The 23,421-nt window shown below is 35.3% G+C and overlaps 1 protein-coding gene across 3 annotated transcripts in view; it reads left to right on the top strand.

Annotated features, from left to right (window-relative positions):
• Positions 1 to 23,421, top strand: part of CCDC7 (coiled-coil domain containing 7) — a 336,376-nt gene that overhangs the window by 125,737 nt on the left and 187,218 nt on the right. For 2 of the 3 annotated variants that reach the window (XR_014818070.1, XR_014818072.1), the window contains exon 1: positions 8,862 to 9,021. Coding sequence is in view for 1 of the 3 variants with exons in the window: in XM_084980435.1 (XP_084836561.1) it covers positions 6,246 to 6,311; positions 8,809 to 9,021 (279 nt within the window). In the remaining 2 variants the exon portion in view is untranslated. Of the gene's footprint in view, positions 1 to 6,245; positions 6,312 to 8,808; positions 9,022 to 23,421 lie in introns of those variants that run through there. The other variant, XM_084980435.1, reaches the window with a different exon arrangement.

Consider the following 23,421-nt stretch of genomic DNA (forward strand, 5'->3'; position numbering starts at 1 on the left):
CTAGAAGTGAAATTATTGGATCATATAGCAGTTGTATTTTAAATTTTTTTTAGGAAAACCCATACTGTTTTCCACAGTAACTGCATCAATTTGCATTCTCACTAATAGTGTATTAGAGTTCCCTTTTCTTCACATCCTTGCCAACACTTGCTATTTCTTGTCTTTTTTGATAATTGTCATTCTGACAGGTATAAGTGAGTATCTCACTGTGGTTTTTTGTTTGTATTTCCTAGATGAGTTGTGATATTGAGCATTTTTTTATGTACTAGTTGGCTATCTGCATGTCTTCTTTGGACGAATGTCTGTTTAGATATTCTGCCCATTTTTAAATTGGTTGGTTGGTGTTTTTTTTTTAATGTGGATTTATGAGTTCTTGGTACATTTTGGATATTTACCTCTTATTTTATATATCACTTGCAAATATCTTCTCTTATTCAGTAAGTAGCCCTGTTATTTCGTTGGTACATTCACGGTCCAACAGCTTTTCATTTTGATGTAGTTCCATTTGCTTATTTTTGCTTTTGTTTCCTTTTCCTGAGGAGACATATGCAGAAACTATGGCTAAGACTGATTTCAGAGAGCTTACTGCCTGTGTTTTCTTCTAGAATTTTTATGTTTTTGGGTCTTACTTTTAAGCTTTTAATCCATTTGAGATTACTTTTGTATATAGTGTGAGAAAGTAGTCCAGTTTGACTCTATTCCATGTAGCTTCCTTTATTATAGATTAATTGCCCATGTAAGTGTGGACTTATTTGGGGGATCTCTATTCATTTCCATTGATCTATGTGTCTATTTTTGTTCCAGTACCATACTGCTTTGATTAGTATAGCTTTATAGTACAGTTTGAGACCAGAGCTTGTGATACCTTCAGTTTGTTTCTCTTTTCTCAAGATTTTTTTTGCTAGTCAGGATTTTTTTGTGTTACTATAGTAAACTTAGAATTATTTGCTGTAGTTCTATGAAAAATGCCATTGGTATTTTGATAGGGATTATTTGAATATTTGATATTTTGGGGATAATATAGTCACTTTAGCAATATTAATTCTTCCAATCCATGAAACACAGAATATTTTTTCCATTTGTGTCATTTTCATTTTTTTTCATGGATGTTTTATAAATTTCAGAGTACAAATATTATGTTTTTGGTTAGATTTATTCCTATGTATTATATTCTTTTTGATGTAGTTGTAATTAACATTGATTTTTTTTAGCTTCTATTTCATTTATTTCTGCTTTGATATTATTTCCTTACTTCTACTAACTTTTGCTTTGTTTGTTCTTTTCATAGTTCCTTTAAATTACAGTTAGATTGCAACTTTTCTTGTTTCTTAAAGTGGGCACGTATTGCTATAAATTTCCCTCTTAGAACGGCTTTTGCTGTGTCCCATAGATTTTTGGAAAGTTGTGTTTTTCATTTTTCTGATTTCCTCTTTGATTTCTTTTTTTCATATACCCACAGGATGTGGAAATACATGGACTAGGGATTGAACCCACATCACAGCTGTAAACAGAACCATAACACTGACACCCACCAGATTCTTAATCTGCTGAGCCACAAGGGAACTCCTCCCTTTTTTATTTCTTCACTGACCCCATTGATTGTTGCAGTAGCATGTTGTTTAGTGTTCATGTATTTGTTATTTTTATCTAGTTTTTGTAACTGATTTCTAATTTCATACCATTGTTGTTAAGAAAAAATGCTTGGTATGCTTTCAGTCTGCTTAATTTTATTTAGACTTGTTTTGTGGCCTAATATTTGATCTATTCTGGAGAATGTTCCATGTGCACTTGGAAAGAATGTGCATTCTTTTTCTTTTGGATGGAATGTTATGTGTATATTTGGTAAGTTCATCTGATTTAATGTGTAATTTAAAGCCAGTGTGTCCTTATTGATATTTGTCTGTATTATGTATCCATTGATGTAAGGTGGGGGTATTAAAGTCTCTGAATTGTATTGCTGTCTATATCTCTCTATATATCTGTTAATATTCCTTTTATATGTGTAAGTGCTCATATGATACATGCATAAAGTTTACAAATGTTATATTCTTTTTGGATGGATCTCTTATCATTATGTAATAGGCTTTTTTGGTCTTTTGTTACAGTTTTTTAAAAGTATCTTTTGTCTGATATAAGTATTGCTACCCAGCTTTATCTTTGTTTCCATTTGCATAGTGTATCTTTTTCCATCCTTTCCCTCTCAGTCTGTAGGTTTGAAGTGAGTCTCCTGTAGACACACATATAAGGGACTTTTAAAAAAAATCCATCCAGCCACCTATGTCTTTTGATTGTAGTCTTTAGTCCATTTACATTCAAAGTAAATTGATATATATGTACTTACTGCCATTTTGTTCATTGTTTTCTGGATGTTTTTATAGTTCTCTGTTCTTCTCTTTCTCTGTTCTCATATGGTTTGATTGTTTCCTTCAGTTTTATTTTTAGGCTCTTTTCTCATTTATTTTGTTTATCCATTACATGTGTTTCCTTTGTGGTTACTGTGAGGTTTTTATATAACATCTTATGTATATAAGAGTTTCTTGGGAGTTCCCGTCATGGCTCAGTGGTTAACAAATCCGACTAGGAACCATGAGGTTGCGGGTTTGATCCCTGGCCTTGTTCAGTGGGTTAAGGATCTGGCCTTGCCATGAGCTGTGGTAGGTCACAGACATAGCTCGGATCCTGCATTGCTGTGGCTCTGGTGTAGGCCAGTAGCTATAGCTCTGATTAGACCCCTAGCTTGGGAACTTCCATATGCTTTGGGAGCATCCCTAGAAAAGGCAAAAAGGCAAAATAAAAAAAAAGAGTTTCTTATAAGTTGATGGTAACTTAATTATGAGTTATATTCCAAAGCTTTCTATCTTTTACTACCCACCATGTTTTTTTTTTATTTTTGATGACACATTTTATATATTTGTTTTGTGTATCTCTTGACTAATCATTTTATTTTTAATTAATTTTGCTACTTTTGTCTTTTATCCTTTGCACTTGCTTTATTATCCACTACCTTTATTATTTATCTTTTCTTTTGAGATTTTTACTTTGGTGTTTTTCTTATTGTTAATTAGTTCGTTTTCTTTTTAGCTTAGAGAAATCCCTTTAACATTTCTTCTAAGGCTGATTTAGTGGTAATAAGCTTCTTTAGCTGTTTATTGTCCATCAAAATCAATCTCTCTTTCATTTCTGAGTGATAATCTAGCCAGGAAGAGAGTTTTTTTATTGGCAGTTTCTTTTTCTTTTAGTACTTTGAATATGCTATGCCCTTCTGGTTTGTAAAGGTTCTGCTGGAAAATATGCTCATAGCCACATGGGCTTTTCCTTGTACCTAATAAGTTGCTTTTCTCTTGCTGCTTTTAACATTCCCTGTTTTTCCTTAATTTTACCATTTTAATTACAAATGTGTTGCTGTGTTTCTCTTTGTATTCATCTTATTTGGAAATCTCTTTGTTTTCTGTACCTGGATATCTGTTTTCTTACTAAAATTAGAGAATTTTTCAGCCATTATTTATTCAAGTAATTTTTTTCTGGACCCTTCTCTTTTCTCCTTTTTTTCTTCTTTTCTTTTTTCTTTTCTCTCTTTTTTTTTAGGGTCACACTTGCAGCATATGGAGGTTCCCAGGCTAGAAGTCTAATCAGAGCTACAGCTGCCGGCCTACACCACAGCCATAGCAATGCCAGATCCGAGCTATGTCTGTGACCTACACCACAGCTCATGGCAACACCTGATCCTTAACCCACTGAGCAAGACCAGGGATCGAACCTGCAAACTTGTGGTTCCTAGTCAGATTCATTTCCGCTGCACCATGATGGGAACTCCCTCTCTTTTCTCCTTTGGGGATCCCCTATAATGCAAATACTATTCCACTTAATGTTATCCTAGAGATCCCTTAAGGTATCCTCACTTCTTTTAATTCTTTATTTTGGTGCTCTTTCTGGGTGTTTTTCACTACTTTGTTTTCCTACTCACTGGTTTGTGTTTCCTTTTCATCCATTCTGAGGTTGAATCCATCTGGTTTGTTTTCCAGTTCACTTATACCTTCCTGTTTAGTACTTTCTTATATTTTCCATCTCTTTGTTTAAGAGATCATTTTCCTGATGTCAGTGAACTTTTTTATGATCATTACTGTGAACTATTTTAGGTTGCTTATCTCTGTCTTATTATCGTCTTTTTCTGGGATTTGCCTTGGATTGAACATATATTCTTCTAACTTTTCATTTGCCTGTGTCTGTCTATATGTATTAGGTGAAATGACTACCTCTTGCAGTCTCGAAGGAGTGGTTTTCTTATAGGATCTGTTCTGTGTAGCTTAGAAGCTCAATCTTCCCTGATCACAAGAGTCAGGCACTTGATGGGCATCCCTCATGTGGGCTCTGTGCATCCTCCAGCTGTGTAAGACAAAGGCTAGTGTTCAGGGAAGGCAAGGTTTGAGTCACTTGGCGATCCTGGTTGTGGCTAGGTCTCTGTGTGGGTTGGGTGGAGCTTGAGGCCCTTGTCTGGCCCAGTTGTGACCTGTTTACTACATGGGCAAAGCAAAGCTTAGAATACTTGCTCATCATGTCTCTGTGTATGTGTGGATGGCCTTGATTAATTATTGAACTGCTTCTGTTGTTAAGGTTGGGCCTAGCCTGTCAAGTGTTTTAAGTGAGGTCAGGGATCAAACCCATGTCCTCATGGATGCTAGTTGGGTTTGTTAACCGTTGAGCCATGACGGGAACGCCTCAAACTGCTATTATTTCTCTAGATCTCCAGATCAGTGAGACCACATGTGAGCCCTTTAAGAGGGGGTGTCTCAGTTTTCTCTAGCACTTTGGGACCCTTGGATGTCAGCCCTCTTGGTTTTAAAGCCAGGAATTTCAGGGGTAGCTGTTTCTGGTGTAGATCCTAGGAGACAGGATGCCTCTTGTGGCACTAATCCCGTTCTCTGGGAAAAGCACCTCTCTACTGTGTGCCATCATGCTGAGGATGGGGTTTTTGGAAAAAGTATTTCCTTGCCTCTCCTACCTGTATTGATATAGACCTTTTTATTCTTTGTTCTGGAGCATGTGTTTGACTAGATCTAAGGTTCTTTTCAGAGGGAATTGATCTGTATGTATATGTATATTTGTTGACCCCATGGGAGGAGATATTTTCATGCTCTTCCTATGCCCCATCTTGATCCGCCTTTCTTGTAGATTGTCTTTTCTCGTAATTCTCATTTTCTGTCTCTTCAAGTTCAAATACTTCCTAATTGTATCTTAGATATTGTCAATGTCATGTTGAAGCTCTGTATTCTGCTATATTCTTCTAATGATTGGTACTATTTTTGTTTTGCTTCAATTTATTACTAATGTGATTGGGTGCAATATGAAAATTCTGTCTTTATGCAGTGGCTCATACTGCATTTCAGTTCTAGGTTTTGCTAGATTGTTTAAAGTCTTCCCTATGTGTATGTGGTTAAGGGGTCAGGAAAAAATTTGTACAGAGTTTATATAAATACTTTGCGTCTCCTTCTCTCTGGCACACTTCTTTGTGTGACTTCCCCCTAACCTTTCCAGTGGCTCTGTACCCTGCTTTGTAAGATCTAAAAACTCAGTTTTTTAAAATTAGCTATTAGGTGTCCTGCCTGGCTTAGATAGGCATGGCTTCACACTGGAAGCCAGGAAACAAGAATCTTATGTAGTACTCTTCCCTTCTTCCAAGTGTCACCTTTCTCTCAAGAATCTACCTACTCTTGGTTGCTCTCTAGTGTTGATATTTTTATTTTGTTTAGAGTTTGTGGTTGTTATATGTGGCAGGATTTTTCCAGGTTTTTCTACTATACCAGAATCAAAACCAAGAGATTTAGATAGTGTTCCTCAGACTGTCTTCCATTTCATGGAGAATTCTTGGGACTTTTTATGCATAATGGAATTTGCTCATTATCACAAAATTAGAACTATATTTTATGTTAAGAGTAGAGTTGTCTCTTTTCTTAAAATTTGGATATTTGTATTTAAATATTTCAGGCCTTGAGAAAAGGAGAAATGAAATGTTCAATTTACTGTAGTTATAATTTCCTAGATTCAAGGTTATCTTCCTGTGGAAAATCAGTAGGAAGCTAGAGCTATAGATAGTAGTATCCCTCATTGTGCCTGAGAAGTGTTCAGTAAATCTGTATGATTGAATCATCATCTTGGCTATATATGGATTTTAGAAAGGTAATAATTATTAGAATAACTTAATAAAAATAAAGATACTGAATACTTTTCTTCCTTGTATTACATCCTAGAAAGTAACACATGCTCTGGAAGTTGAGAACCAAGTCCTTCGGGAACAACTGAAACAAGCTTTACAGGTAAAAGATTTGTTCCTTTAAAATTGTTAACAAGTGAAGAAAAGATCTCTTAACAACTTTTTAAGTGAATAATTTTAACTTTGTAAACTAATAATAGGTCTGTATATGATAGTATTTCACCAAGTTTATTTTCATTTTGTATAATAGAAATATATTCATAAAATTTAATATTCTTTCCATAACAATAAACTAGAAAGAAAATTGATATACAGACTTCAGGCAATTTATTTCTAAATATAAATGGAATTAAACTTTTGAGCTTAGCATAAACATTATAGGATATATTGAGATAAGAAACTTATTACAAAACAATTAATGAGGATTTGCTTATTTAAAAATCAATACAAGGGAGTTCCTGTCGTGGCACAATGGTTAATGAATCTGACTAGGAACCACGAGGTTGCAGGTTCGATCCCTGGCCTTGCTCAATGGGTTAAGGATCCGGCATTGCCGTGAGCTGTGGTGTAGGTTGCAGACATGGCTCAGATCCCACGTTGCAGTGGCTCTGGCGTAGGCTGGTAGCTACAGCTCAGATTCGACCCCTAACCTGGGAACCTCCAAATGCCATGGGAGCGGCCCAAGAAATGGCAAAAAGAAAAAAAAATCAGTACAAATATAAAAATACAGTAAAGTGATATGGTTCTGGATTTGGTCTGAATTAAAAGTTCTGAAACAGATTCAAATTAATATAATAATTTAATATTTGTTAAAGTTTTAGTTATTCAGTTTTTAATAGAAGGATAAAATAGTCATGAAGGTAAATTACTGTGAAAAAAACATTGGGTTTCTAGTTCATGTAATATACCAAAATAAGCCACAGATTGATTTAAGATCCAAAAGTAATAAGTGAACTATGAATTTGTTGGAGGAAACAATGGGTAACAATTACATGGTCTTGGCTAAAGCAAAGCTTTCTAAGCATTATACCACAAAGGAATATGTTGATATATTTGGCTATATATAAAAGTTTTTTATAGTTCAAAAATTCATGAGATATAAAGATAAATGGAAAATCTTTACAAAATGTTTCTTATAAAGATCTTTTACAAATCTATAGGAAATATGGCTAGTCTTCCTCCTAAATAGACAAAGGACACAAATAGGCAAGTCACAATTGAGAAATACACATGGCCAGTAAATGAATGCAAATATATTCAACCTTACTAGTTCCCAAATAAATGGAATTTAAAATAGCAGATAGTTATTTTTACCTACCATTTTATTAAAAATTTAAGGAATAAAAATATCTGATATCTATGGATTTATGCTGAACTGAGCGTCTTTCACATACTTCTCTTGTCAGTTTGGATTGATACTTTTCTGGAAGAAAACATATAGAAAAAGTGTTGGAAAGATGTAGTTATTTCAATGATACATTCCATGTCTAAAAATTTATAGTAAAGAAGAAAAAAGTGTGTAGAAATTTTTTACAAGTATGCAGAGTAAAAAAAATGTTAATAGCAAAATTTGAACAATTACCAAAATGTCTATTGTTAAGAAATTTGCTAAATTACTTAAAGTTTATTATTCAAATGGATTTCTGTTAGCTATTCTGGTTTGAATGTATATTTATCATCATGGAAACATGTCTATGACATTATATAATTAAAAGAGCATATTATATGAGTATGTGTAATATGATCCAATCTTCATAAAAATATAGAAATACATATACACATATGCACTAGCTGTATTTAGAAGTAATTAAAAAGAATATGCATCAGCATGTTAACAGTAAATTTTCTGTTTATGGTGGATTGTGAACTTTTTTATTGATCTGTGTATTCTTTCATAGAAATAACTTGTTAATTTTGAATAAATATTATTAATAGTAACATTTAAAATTTTTAACTCTGGAAGAAATAAATTATTTTTCAAATTTTCTTTTATTATTTGATATTATAGATCCTAATTATTTTGGATACATTCTGACACCTTCTGTAACTTATGCAATTTACTTTTATTGTGCCTGTATGATTAGAGCCTTAAAAAATAATGACCAGGAGTTCCCAGTGTGGCACAGCGGAAACGAATCCAACTAGGAACCAAGAGGTTGCGGGTTCCATCCCTGGTCTTGCTCAGTGGGTCAGGGATCCGGCTTTGTCATGAGCTATGGTGTAGGTCGCAGATGCGGCTTGGATCTGGCATTGCTGTTGCTGTGGTATAGGCTAGCAGATGTAGCTCAGATTCGACCCCTAGCCTCCATATGCCACAGGTGCGGCCCTAAAAAGAAAAATAATAATAATAATAATAACCAGAAGAACCTCTTGGGTATACGAATAGCTCTTTTAAGTGGAAGAATTTTCTTCTTAGTTTTTAATTATAGGTGTGTTAAACTATGGATAATACCAGTGGTTTAACTTAGCTTCCTCCAATGCTTTAAAAATAAAATGGAGAAGTAGTGTGGGCATGAATATATGAAGATTCTCCAAAGTTGTTATGTTGGCAAGAAGATGTCACAGAAATAATGCTTAACAATTATTTTTTTAAAAAACAGGAAGCTGAAAGAGCTAAGCAACAATTTGGCTATTTCCTAAATCAAGAAAGAGTATTACTTAAAAGTGAGGGGAAGAGGAAGACAACAGAAATTGGTACTGGCAAAACAGAAGCTGAAGATTCAAAATATATACCACTGGAGAAAGAAATAGAAAAAGCACTAGTGGCAGATTCAAGTGGACAAAAAGCAAATGATAAAATAAAACATCCGCAGGTAAGAAATAACCAAAATAGAAACATGTACTATTGAAATGAAAATTCATATACTGTAAGAAACTTCATGTACCAAAATGAAACTTATGTATTGTAAGAACTTTATCCTTTCACATTATTATTTACTTCATTTGTATATTACTTTTAAAAATCTCTGTGCTTTTTATTTCTGCTTGGAATTTTGCCTTTGCCATTTGGATATATCAATTCATTATTATCTTGAATTTGAATCTATAAATTAAGTATATATTGACTTTTGTGGGCTTTTTGTATTCCAGATATTTGCATTTTTGTTCAGGACAGTTGATCCAATACAGACTTGTCAGATATAAAATAATGTTTTCTCTTGATAAATTTTATTGAAGTGTAAGTGACATATATTATTTTCAGATATACAACATGATGATTCAATATTTGTATATATTGTAACTGGATCACCACAATAAGTCTAAACATCCATCACTATACATAATTATAAACCTTTTTTCTCATAATAAGAACTTTTAAGATTTACTCTCTTAGCAACTTTCAAATATGCTGTTCAATATTATTTACTGTAGTCACTATGCTGTACATTATTTCTTCTAGACTTGTTTGTTTTATGAGTGGATATTTGTCCCTTTGACTCACTTCACCCATTTTGCCCACCGATCAACCCCTGGCTCTGGCACACGCCAATCTCTTCTCTGTATCTATTAACTTAGTTTTTGTTTTGTTTTGTTTTAGAGTCCACATATAGTGAGATCATATGGTATTTCTTCCTCCATCTGACTTTTTTCACTTAGCATAACACTCTGAAGTCCATCCATATTGTCAAAAATGGCAAGATTTCATAATTTATTATGACTGAATAATATTCTGTTGTGTGTGTGTGTGTGTGTAATACTTTCTTTATCCATTCACCCTTCAATGGATGCATAGGCTGTTTCCACATCTTGGCTAATGTAAGCAATGCTGTAGTGAACACGGAGTGCAAATGTCTTCCTAAGTTAGTATTGTTATTTACTTTGGAAAAATATGCAGAAGTGGGATGGCTGGATCATGTGGTAGTTCTAGTTTTTAATTTTTTGACAAACCTCCATACTCTTTTCCATAGTAGACACACCAGTTTACATTCCCACCAACAGTGCACACGGGTTTCCCTTTTATCTACATTCTTGCCAACACTTTTTATTTCTTGTCTTTTTGCTAATAGCAATTCTGACAGATGTGAAGTAATATCTCATTGTGGCTTTTATTTGCATTTCCCTGGTGATTAGTGATGTTGAACATCTTTTCATGTATCTATTGGCCACATATATATGTCTTCCTTAGAAAAATGTCTCTTCGTATCTTCTACTCATTTTTCACTTAGATCGATTCTGGTTTTTTTGCAACTGAGTTATATGAGTTCTTTATGTATTTTGGGTATTAATCTCTTATTAGATACATGATTTTCCAGTACTTTCTCACATTTAGTAGGTTACCATTTCATTGTGTTGTTAGTTGCCTTTGCTGTGCAGAAGCTTTTTAGTTAGGTATAGTTCCACTTGTTTATTTTTGTTTTTGATGCCTCGCTTGTGTCTTTAGGTTTGAAGTGAGTCTGTTGTAAGCAGCATATTAATGTGTGTGTGTGTTTTTAAAAAAATATATTCAGTCATTCTATGTTTTTTGGTTGACGTATTTCAGTTTGTTTACATTGAAAGTGATTATAGGTGTACATTTATTGCCATTTTGCTAATTGTTTTGTAATTGTTTTTTGGATATTTTATAGTACTTTTCCATGTTTCTTCTCTTGCTCTTCCTTTGTGGTTTGATGACTTTCATTAGTGGTATGCTTAGATTCATGTTTCAATCATTTTTGTGTATCTTCTATAGGTTTTTGCATGGTGGGTAACTTGAGGCTCTCATGTAACAAGTTTATAACAGTCTATTTTAAGTTGATAGCAACTTCGATTTAAATGTGTTCTTTTTTTTTTTTTTTTTTTTTTTTTGTCTTTTTGTCTTTTTTGTTGTTGTTGTTGTTGCTATTTCTTGGGCCGCTCCCGCGGCATATGGAGGTTCCCAGGCTAGGGGTTGAATCGGAGCTGTAGCCACCGGCCTACGCCAGAGCCATAGCAACGTGGGATCTGAGCCGCGTTTGCAACCTACACCCCAGCTCACAACGCCGGATCGTTAACCCACTAAGCAAGGGCAGGGACCGAACCCGCAACCTCATGGTTCCTAGTCGGATTCATTAACCACTGCACCACGACGGGAACTCCTAAATGTGTTCTAAAGCTCTACATTTTTTACTCTCCCCTCACTATGTTTCAAGTTTCTGATGTCACATTTTAGGTCTTTTTATCTTGTGTATCCCTTAATTATTGTGGCTGCAGTTATATTTACAACTTTTGAGTTTTTATGTTTATACTAGCTTTATAAAAGGTGCATCCACTACCTTGACTATATATTTCCCTTTGCCAGTGAGATTTATGCTTTAACTTGTTTTCTTGTTTCTTGTTACTTTCTTTTTAGCTTAAAAAAGTTAATAAGTCTTGTTTAGTGGTTATGGGCTCCTTGAGCTTTTGCTTGTCTGGAAATCTCTCTATCTTTATTTCAATTATGAATGAAAATTTTGCCAGGTAGGAAGGATATTAGAAGGAAATTTTTTTCTTTTAGCACTTTGAATATATTATACTTCTCCATTCTGGCCTGTGACAGTTCTGTTGAAAAATATGCTGAGTCTTTTTTGGAGATTCTCTTATACATAACAAGTTTTTTTCTTCCTGTCCTTATTTGTTTGTTTTGTCCTTGTCTTTAAGTTTTAACATTTTGATTATAACATATCTTTGTGTCAGATTCTTTAAGTTCATTTTATTTTTATTTTTCCAGACTTCCTGGATCTGATGCCTCGCTTTTGGTGTCAAATCCCCAAATTAAATAAGACCTATGTTAAGTAGCGTATTGTCTGTGTTTCTTTTAGAAGTTTTATAGTTTTCTGTCTTACACTCAAGTTTTTAATTCATTTTGAGTTACTCTTTGTGTATAGTGTAAGAAAGTGGTCAAGTTTCATTCTTTGCATGTGGTTTTCCGGTTTCCTAACACCATTTATTAAAGACACTATCTTCATTGTATATTCTTGCTCCTTCATTGTAAATTGATTGACCACATGTGTGTGGTTTAATTACTGGGCCTGGGAACTTCCATATGCTATGGTTCAGCCATTTTAAATAAAAGGGGGAGCTCCCTTTGTGGCTCAGCAGGTTACGAACCTGACTACTATCCATGAGGATATGGGTTCAATCTCTGATCCAGTGGGTTATGTATCCAGTGTTGCCATGAGCTGTGGTGTAGGTCACAGATATGGCTCGGATCCCACGTTGCTGTGGCTGTGGTGTGGTCTTGCAGTCCTTTGTGGTTGTACAACATACAGTATTAGTTTTACTATCTCTCAGCAGTTGAGACTGTTCCTAGACTAATCAGTGTTTTAGAGGGAGAATCTCATTCAGTTCCTAGATTCAGGCAAATTTTAAGTGAGATCCTCCCCTAAGAGAGTGTTTGAAGAATGCAAATATATATGTACAGTCCTATGGAACTGCAAGTGTAAGGCCTGATGTCCCTCAGAACTAGACAAACTGGAAATGTCCCCCGGGTAGCAGTCACAAAAATTGGGACTCCAGATGTGTATACAGGCTTCTTAGTGGGAGATACCGGTGAGCTGTAGTGAAGCAGAGAGAAAGAGGGTAAAGTTGGCATCCCCTAGCTTCCATACCCTGATAGCAGCTCTGTAACTTCAAGATGTGTATCAAAGTTCAAACCTCTACTTAAGGCCAAAGCTTTTTGTTCTAGCAAGTACATCTCTTTCATAGAAAGACTGTGGGTATGTTTCAGTCTGCTGGCTGTGCAGTGCCCTGGGAGTGGTAGTCTGCTAAGAACTGTCTTTCTGATTCAGTCTTGTGGGTAAGTAGTCCCAGCTATCAGAACCAAGTGATCAGGAGGTATCTCCTTGATGATGACTTAAAAAAAAAAAAAACAAAACGGGAAAGAAGACATAAAAGTTGGCATACCAGGCACATATAAGAGCTTCCCTTTTAGAGAGGCTGCCACTCTGGAGTGGATAGAGGGAGAATGTGAAGATAATGCCTGCTGAGGTCTCAGGAACATTTATATTCAGCCCTTAGATGTGTGTTTTATTAAAACCTGTGCCCCTTAGGTTGCAGCTGTGATAAGCTAATAGGCCTCTTTCACAGAAATATCCGTCTCCTGGGTCTGTGGCCTTTTGCTGTGCCCTGGGGATGATAACTCCTTAAAAACTCTTTCTTTGCTGGTTGTAGTTCTGTGGAACCCATGAGTATAAGCCCCAATGGCCACCCAGAATGAAGCAATGTAGAGGTGTCCCCTGACATCAGCTGTTAAAATCAGGGCACTAGAGAAGGGCATAAGCTACCATTGAAGATATCAGCAAGTTAGAATGAAGCAGATGGAGAGTTAAGAGGTTGTGTCCATTGACCTCCATTCCCTGAGCTTAACTCCTTAGGTTCCTATAAGTGTGCCAAACTAGAAACCTGCCTCTTAGCTCTAAGCTCCTAGCTAAAGAAACAGGCCTCTTTCTCAGAAAGACTGGGAGTATGTTTCAGTCTGCTAGTTGTGCAGTGTTTGGGGAGTGGAAGTCAGCCAAGAACTTTATCTCTGATTATTATAGTGCAGTGGAACCCAAGAACATAAGCTTCCTGGTCTCCAGATGTAAGCGATCAAGGTCATCCCCTGGTTATATAGCATCAAAGAATGAGTCACTAGATATAAAAACTGGGACCTTTGATGTGTTCTAAAAGCTCCCTTCTGGGAGATCCTAGCACTCTGACTCATGGCAGGAGAGTGGAAAGATCTTGTCCACTGGCTGAAGCAAGGCAGATTGGGAGTGTAAAGATATCATAAATCGGAGTTCCCATCGTGGCTCAGTGGAAACAAATATGACTAGTATCCATGAGGACAGAGGTTCCATCCCTGGTCTCGCTCAGTGGGTTAAGGATCCGGCGTTGCCATGAGCTGTGGTGTAGGTCACAGATGAGGCTCGGATCCTGCATTGCTGTGGCTACGGTGTAGGCCAGTGGCTACAGCTCCCATTTGACCGCTAGCCTGGGAACCTCCATATGTTGCAGGTGGGTGTGGCCCTAAAAAGACCAAAAAAAAAAAGTCACTGACCAAAATAAGAAAAAGAGAAAATTTAAAAAGGAATGAAAGATAAAAAGAAAAGAAATGAAAAAAGATGGCACTTGATGGCTTTAGCAAGGCTGAAGGAGAGTGGAGAAGATGGCCCTCACCTGCTGGAGCATTAGGTTCGCTACTCTGGGAAAGGAGAAGAGAAGAGGTGGTACCTGCTAGCATTAGCAAGGCAGAAGGAGAGAAGCAGGATGGCTCCCATCAGCCTACATCCCCAGAGAGCATTCCAGCAGCCCCTTGCCCTTCATACCAACACTTTAAAATCAGGAAATGAATGTCCCTCTCATAAAGTCTAGATAATTTTCACTTTTTTCTTCCAGTATTGTTGAGATATAATTGACATATAACACTGTATGTGTCTAAGGTGTACAGCATAATGATTTGACTTATACGTCAAGAAATGATCATCACGATAAGTTTAGTGATCAGCATTTCATATAAATACAAAGTTAAAAAAAGAAAAAATAATGTTTTTCTGCATGTTGAGAACTCTGTTTTCTGTATCCATGAATTTTTTGTGTTTGTTCATTTATTTTGCTTTTTTAAAATTTATTTATTTATTTTTTATTTTATTTTCCCACTGTACAGCAAGGGGATCAAGTCATCCTTACATGTATACATTACAATTACATTTTTTTCCCCATCCTTTGTTCTATTGCAACATGAGTATCTAGACTAAGTTCTCAATGCTACTCAGAGGATCTCCTTGTAAATCTATTCTAAGTTGTGTCTGATAAGCCCAAGCTCCCGATCCCTCCCACTCCCTCCCCCTCCCATCAGGTAGCCACAAGTCTTTTCTCCAAGTCCATGATTTTCTTTTCTGAGGAGATGTTCATTTGTGCTGGATATTAGATTCCAGTTATAAGTGATATCATATGGTATTTGTCTTTGTCTTTCTGGCTCATTTCACTCAGGATGAGATTCTCTAGTTCCATCCATGTTGCTGCAAATGGCATTATGTCATTCTTTTTTATGGCTGAGTAGTATTCCATTGTGTATCTATACCACATCTTCCGAATCCAATCCTCTGTTGATGGACATTTGGGTTGTTTCCATGTCCTGGCTATTGTGAATAGTGCTGCAATGAACATGCTGGTGCATGTGTCTCTTTTAAGTAGAGTTTTGTCCGTATAGATGCCCAAGAGTGGGATTGCAGGGTCCTATGGAAATTCTATGTATAGATTTCTAAGGTATCTCCAAACTGTACTCCATAGTGGCTGTACCAGTTGACATTCCCACCAGCAGTGCAGGAGGGTTCCCTTTTCTCCACAGCCCCTCCAGCACTTGTTATTTGTGGATTTATTAATGATGGCCATTCTGACTGGTGTGAGGTGGTATCTCATGGTAGTTTTGATTTGCATTTCTCTTATAATCAGCGATGTTGAGCATTTTTTCATGTGTTTGTTGGCCATCTGTGTATCTTCTTTGGAGAAATGTCTATTCAGGTCTTTTGCCCATTTTTCCATTGATTGATTGGCTTTTTTGCTGTTGGGTTGTATAAGTTGTTTATATATTCTAGAGATTAAGCCCTTGTCAGTTGCATCATTTGAAACTATTTTCTCCCATTCTGAAAGTTGTCTTTTAGTCTTCTTTTTGGTTTCTATTTTGCTTTTTAAATTCCACATATAAGTAAAATCATAGGGGTATTTGTTTTTTTCAGCCTGACTTATTTCACTTAGCCTAAGTGGTCCATTCATGTTGCCACAGATGGCAAGATTTCATTGTTTTTTATGGCTGAGTAATATTCCATTGTGAGTGGTGTATAATATACACCACACCTTTTTAGTCCATTCATCTGTTGATGGACTCCAGTTGCTTTCATTTCATGGCATTTGTGAATGATGTTCCAGTAAACATAGGGGTGCACATTTCTTTCTGAATTAATGTTTTTGTTTTCTTTGGAAAAATACCCAGAAGTGGAATTGCTGAATTATATGGTAGTTTTTTTATTTTTTTTATTTTTTTTGTCTTCTTAGGGCCATACCTGTGGCATATTAAAGTTCCCAGGCTAGGGGTCAAATCAGAGTTATAGCTGCTGGCCTATGCCACAACCACAGCAAAGCCAGATCCAGGCTGCATCTGCGACTTACACTGCAGCTCATGGCAACACCAGATGCTTAACCCACTGTTCAACGCCAAGGACTGAACCCACATCCTCATGGATACTAATCAGATATCTTTCTGCTGAGCCATGACGGGAACTCCTTAATTCTGATTTTTAAAAAACATTTTTAAAATTGAGATATAGTTGATATACAATATTATGTGTTTCAGATATACCACATAGTGGTACATAGTGGTACCACATAGTGATTGACAGTTTTTAAAGGTTATACTCACATATATAATCATTATAAAATATTGACTACATTCCGTGTGCTTTACAATATATCTTTGTAGCTTATTTGTTGTATATATAGTAGCTTGTACCTCTTAATTGCCCATCTTTATTTGGCCCCTCCTCTTTCCTTCCCCCCACCGATAATCACTAGTTTGTTCTCTATGTCTGTCTGTTTTTTTTTATATTCACTTGTTTTATTGTTTAGATACCACGTATAAGTGATATCATACAGTATTTGACTATTTCACTTAGCCTAATTCCCTCTACGTCCATGCATGTTATTTCAAATGACAACATTTCATTCTTTTTTTTAATGGCTAGGTAGTATACCATATCTTCTTTACCCATCCATCTGTTGATGGACACTTAAGTTGCTTCCATATCTTGACTATTATAAATAACACTCATGGGAACATTGGGGTATATGTATCTTTCTGAATAAATGTTTTCATTTTTTTCACATGTATGTCAAGGAGTGGAATTGATGAACTATATGATGGTTCCTTTTTTACTTTTTTGAGGAAACTTCATACTTTTTTTCATACTGGCTTCACCAATTTATACTTTCAGCAACAATGCACAAGTGTTCTCTTTTCTCTACACCTTGCCAATACTTTTTATTTGTTATTTTTTGGGTAATAGCCTTTCTGACAGCTGTAAGATTATAGGTTTTGATTTGCATGTCTCCGATAAGGAGTGATGTTGAGCACCTTTTCATGTACCTGTTGGCCATCTGTAAGTCTCTTTTGGAAAAATGTCTGTTCATGTCTTCTGCCAATTTTTTAAATTGCATTGTTTGGTTTTTTTGATGTTGAGTTGTATGAGTTCCTTTTATATTTTAGATATTAACCTCTTATCAAATACATCATTTGTGGTTTCTTCTTCCATTTTGTTGTTTGTTTCCTTTGTTGTGCAAAAGCTTTTTAGTTTGATGTAGTCCTATTTATGTATTTACTAAGATTTTTTTATCATAGTTGATTTATAGTGTTCTGTCAATTTCTGTGGTACAGAAAAGTGACCCAATCATACATGTAAATATATATACATTTTCTTTTTCTCACATTATCCTCCATCATGTTCCATCACAAATGACTAGATATCATTCCCTGTGCTATACAGTAAGATCTCATTGCATATCCATTCCAAAGGCAATAGTTTGCAGGTACTAACCTCAAACTCCCAGTCCATCCCACTCCTTCCCCCTCCCCCGCAGAAGCCACAGGTCTGTTCTCCATGTCCATGAGTTTGTTTCTTTTCTGTAGATAGGTTCATTTGTGACATATATTAGATCCCAGATAAAAGTGATATCATATGATGTGTCTTCTCTTTCTGACTTCACTTAGTATGAGAGTCTCTAGTTCCATCCATGTTGCTGCAAATGGAATTATTTTGTTCTTTTTTATGGCTGAGTAGTATTCCATTGTGTACACATACCATGTCATCTTAATTCATTCATCTGCCAATGGACATGTAGTTTGTTTCCATGCCTTGGCTATTGTGAAGAGTGTTGCATTGAACATAGGGTTGCATGTATCTTTTTCAAGGAAAGTTTTGTCTGCATAAATGCCCAGGAGTGGATTGCTGGATTATATGGTAGGTCTATATTTAGTTTTCTGAGGTACCTTCATACTGTTTTCCATAGTGGTTGTACCAATTTACATTCCCACCAACAGTGAAGGAGGGTACCTTTTTCTCCACACCCTCTCCAGCATTTATTTGTTGGCTTATTAATGATGGCCATTCTAACCAGTGTGAGGTAGTACCTCATTGTAGTTTTGATTTACATTTCTCCAATAATTAGTGACTTTAAGCATTTTTTCCTGTGACTGTTGGCAATCTGTATATCTTCTTTGGAGAGATGTCTATTTAAGTCTTCTGCCCATTTTTCTATTGGATGGGTTGTTTGGTTGTTGTTGTTGTTTTTTTTTTTTTAATGGTTTCCTTTGCTGTGCAAAAGCTTGTAAATTTGATTAGGTCGTATTGGTTTATTTTTGTTTTTATTTCTGTTGCCTTGGGAGACTGACCTAAGAAAACATTTGTACAGTTGATGCCAGAGAATGTTTTGCCTATGTTCTCTCATTGGTGTTTTATGGTGTCTTGTCTTACATTTAAGTCTTTAAGCCATTTTGAGTTTATTTTTATGCATGGTGTGAGGATGTGTTCTAGTTTCATTGATTTACCTGCACCTGTCCAGTTTTCCCAGTACCATTTGCTGAAGAGACTGTCATTTTCTTATTTGGTATTCTTACCTCCCTTGTCAAAGATTAATTGACCAGTGATGTCTGGGTTTATTTCTGGGTTCTCTGTTCTGTAGTGTGGTATTAGTACAAAAAAGAGACATACAGACCATTTTTTTATTTTTACTTTTGTTTCTTTTGCCTGAGGAGACATATATAAAAAAGAAAATGGCTAAGACCAATGTCAAAGAGTGTACCACCTGTTTTTTTCTAGGAAATTCATGGTTTCAGGTCTTACATTTAAAGCTTTAGTCCATGTTGATTTGTTTGTTTGTATCTTTGTTTGTTTTATGGCCATACCCATGGCATATGGAAGTTCTTGAGCCAGGGATTGAATCCAGCTGCACCTCTCACCTGCACCACAGCTGTGGCAATATGGTATCCTTTAACCCACTGCTCCAGGCTGGGGATTGAACCTGTGCCTGTGCAGCGACCCAAGCCACTGCATTGGATTCTTAACCGGCTCACCACAGAGGGAACTGCCAAGTTCATTTCTTATATGATATGAGAAAGTAGTTTGGTTTTTCTCTTTTGTGTGTGGCTGTCCAGTTTTCTCAATACCATTTATTGAAGAAGCTTCTTATCCTCATTGTATATTCTTGACTCCTTTGTTGTATATTAATTGCTTATATTTCATTTACCACATTTAACTGCAGGAGGGACTTAGAAAGTAGACTAGTAATGTGCCTAAGAAGAAAAGAAAATTCGTTTGGTGAACACCTAGAAATGTTTGCTGTAGATAGGTAAAGCCTGCTAATCTCTGTACAGATGAATCTGAGTTAGGTAAAATTCAGGCCTGGAATAAAATCTGGAATTAACATTTATTCTCTAGTAAGGAATCTGTTATCTTCTCAGGAGGTAAGTTATTAATAAAATCACAGTCTTGAGATCACTAGCTGCTTGATTTTTTTTTTTTTTCTTTTTTGGTCTCATCCTCTACATATGGAAATTCCCTGGACCAGGGATCAAATCCAAGCCACAGCTGTGGCCTGTGCCACAGCTGCAGCAACTCTGGATCTTTAACCTGCTGCACCAGGCAAGGGATCAAACCCTTGCCATCACAGAGACAAGCCAGATTATTAACCCATTGTGCCACAGTGAAAACTCCGAGTTTCTTGATATTTTTGATGACACACCTCATTTAAATGTATTTTGAACATGCATTCTCAATATACTTTAAAAATTTGTAAATTAAAAGTACTACTATATTAGTATACTGTGTGTTAGTACTACTATATTGGTATGCTGATAGCATTTGAAGTATAAATGCTTCAAAAAGAACATTAAAAAGATTAAATAATTATTTAATGTATGTTTAAATAATTTTTGTTTACTGTAAGTATACAACTTCTCTTTACTCTCAGTTAGAAATATAATTTTGGTAGCAGTTCCACTTCTACAGTGTCTCTTCCAATACCAAATATGCTAACTTCTTAAGCTTTTTTGACACATAGTCTCACAAATTAGTCACATTTTAAAAAAGCTGCATTGAATGATATTTTTCTAAATGATTTAGTGTAAGCATTTTTTGTGCATGTTTGGTATATTTAAATTTAGTATTATCTTTATCACAGACCTCAATTGCCTAAAATGGAAGCTCAGTTGAAACAAGGTAAAACATTGAAAATTACTCTTTTTCTAATCTCTTATCAGTTCACATACATAAATGGTAAAAAGAGCTATTTTAAATTCAGTGTCATAAAATTCCTTTGTCTCTTTGCTTACAATATCACACTCTTATCTTTGAAACTAATTTTAAATAGAAAATATTTAAATCTTTAAATGTTGTCAAAGATTGATGATTTTGGATGCTGTCAAAATCAAAACTTTTAGGGGTTCCCATCGTGGCACAGTGGTTAGCGAATCTGATTAGGAACCATGAGATTGCGGGTTTGATCCTTGGTCTTGCTCAGTGGGTTAAGGATCCGGTATTGCCATGAGCTGCTGTGTAGGTCAAAGATGCGGCTTGGATCCTGCATTGCTGTGGCTGTGGCGTAGGCCAGCGGCTACAACTCTGATTTGACCCCTAGCCTGAGAACCTCTATATGCCACGGGAAGCAGCCCTAGAAAATAAAAAAAAAAAAAATCAAAACTTTTAAATTGAAAATTTTGAAGACCAAGTCTAGTATACAAACCCACTTTTTTCCCTTCTTAGCAACAGCAATTAAATTTCTAGATTGTGAGGAACCAGCTCTTATTTTTAAGTCAGTTATCATCATTCAGAGGCATGATCTCAGTACCTAAATCAACTGACTTAAGAATTTTTTACCTTTCATTTTTGCTCAATCGCTTTATCTGTTTGCATTTGCATGCACATAAATAATTGAGTTGGCTGATTCATCAAATACAATTTTTTAGTTATTACTAGTGAGTGAGTCTGATTAACATTTGATTAATTCGCAGATCTGTTCACAAGCCAGTCAAGAAATAGAAAGCCTGAGCCAGATATATTAATGTAGCAGTAAATTATATCGGAGGTTGCTATCCAGTGATAATAAACTGTCAGTGTTTCTTTTCAGTCATTGACTTGAATCATTGAAGATTCAAATTCAATGTACATGAGGCTATTTTTTTTATTATACACAGCTTAATATGTAAAATTTTGGCTTTGATTGCCACAGAAAAAAAGAATTACCTAGAAGCATGCATTTCTCTGCTTCATTACTATTTTAAGTACTTCCAAATTGCAGACCCAGATGAATTAGCAAGAATTGAGTAATAAATGTAGTGACTAAAGGCCAGAAGTTTCCAAAAATCTATTTTTAATATCTATAGTGATTATTTATATTTTAAAATATGTGTTTTTAATATTTCAAGAGAAAATTAGACATTTGTTTATTTACTTGATGCTTTGCAAACATGGACAGTTTCTTGATCATCTATCCCTTTACATCATAAATATATATGGTCAGTATTATGAGTATTTGAGAATGTATAAGAAAATGTATTAATAATTATCTTCAACTGTAATAGGAACTTAACCAGCTTATGAACTGTGTATAAATAGAAACAAACCTTGATACTCTTATTTATATTCCTATTAAGATTATGGTAGAGTGTGGCATACTACCATAGTTTTTCTGTGGAAACATAGTGAAGTATAGGCTTTGAAAATGCTGGAAAGCCAATAATTTATCACCCTGAAGAACATGAAGTGATAACGTTTTATATAAGTTGTTTTTATACTGCACATTTCATTGCTGCTGATGAATTTGATAGAATCTTTATATATTTGATGAATCTCAGAAAGTAGAAACACGGTTTGAAGAAAAATATTTAAAAGAAAATCTCTAGTCTCTATGAAGACATAATAAAGCAGTCTCAGTTACTTTCTGTTACTTATTGGAAAAATCGTGATGAAGAGTTGTGATAGGGTTACTCTGAGTTACTGCTCTTGCCAGCCTCCTTTCAACTTGGCTAATAAGTCATAGTTAAGAATGATAATGGAAAGTGGAAAAGTGGAAGAATAGTTGATGGGGAAGAGCAGACTGAGGATGATAGGGAATATAGGACTTTAAAAGCAGAAGAAGAGAGAATATATATCAAATAAATCCACTTAAATGGCTTTTTTTTTTTCTAGAAATGGTAATTGATAAGTTTCCTAACTTCAGGGGGAAGGTTATTTCGATTCGGTACAGTTCAAATAGGGAAATATGGACTAACTCTCCATGTTCTGTAGGACTCTGTGCTAGATAATATGGGGAATATAAAGATAACAACTATGTGGTCATTGCCCTCCATGAATTAGCATCTAGTGAGGCAGACAAGACATGTAAAAATAAGTAGAGGATAACACAGAAAGTGCGTTCTGTAAAAAGTTAATAAGATGCTTCATAAAACAAGAGGAAAAGTTGTTTCTGGCTGTACTGAGAATAACATTAAGAAAGACAGTTGGGTTGCATTTTAACATGGGAATAAGAGGAAAAAATATTACACGTGGACTGGACAGTGGAATCAAAGACAAGAGTGTTTAGAATCTACTCAGTGAGTCAGGGAAAGACTGTTATTCTTAGGTTTTCTTTTTTTGGAGTTTAGACTAAGAATAATGAATGATGTGACATGAAATATGTTGTTTTAGCTTGCTATGCTAGGTTTTATAGAGTTGCCCTTAATAGCTTTATGTCGAATATTGCTAAATATAATAAATATCCAGACTGTTAAGCACAGAGCACAGTATTTTTTTGCTTCATTTTAGGTTACTTTTTTTTTTAAGTGTTTGAAAACTCTATTTATCTATCTATCTATCTATCTATCTATCTATCTATCTATCTATCTATCTATCTATTTTAAATTACTCAAATGAATTTGTCACATCTGTAGTTGTATAATGATCATAACAATCCAATTTCACAGGATTTCCATCACATAACCCAAGCACATCCCCCCACCCCCCAAAGTGTCTCCTCCAGAGACCATAAGTTTTTCAATGTCTGAGAGTCAGTACCTGTTCTGCAAAGAAGTTCCGTCTGTCCTTTTTTCAGATTCCACGTGTCAGTGAAAGCATTGGATGTTGGTGTCTCATTGTATGGCTGAATTCTCTTAGCATGATAGTTTCTAGGTCCATCCATGTTGCTAAAAATGCCAGTATTTCATTCTTTTTAATGGCTGATTCATATTCCATTGTGTATATGTACCACATCTT

Source organism: Sus scrofa, chromosome 10 (assembly GCF_054392235.1).
Source record: "Sus scrofa isolate SSC_HxYL_T2T_F1_AM1 chromosome 10, Sscrofa_HxYL_maternal_Yorkshire_Landrace_v2.0, whole genome shotgun sequence".
In the NCBI taxonomy this organism is placed as follows: Eukaryota; Metazoa; Chordata; class Mammalia; order Artiodactyla; family Suidae; genus Sus; species Sus scrofa.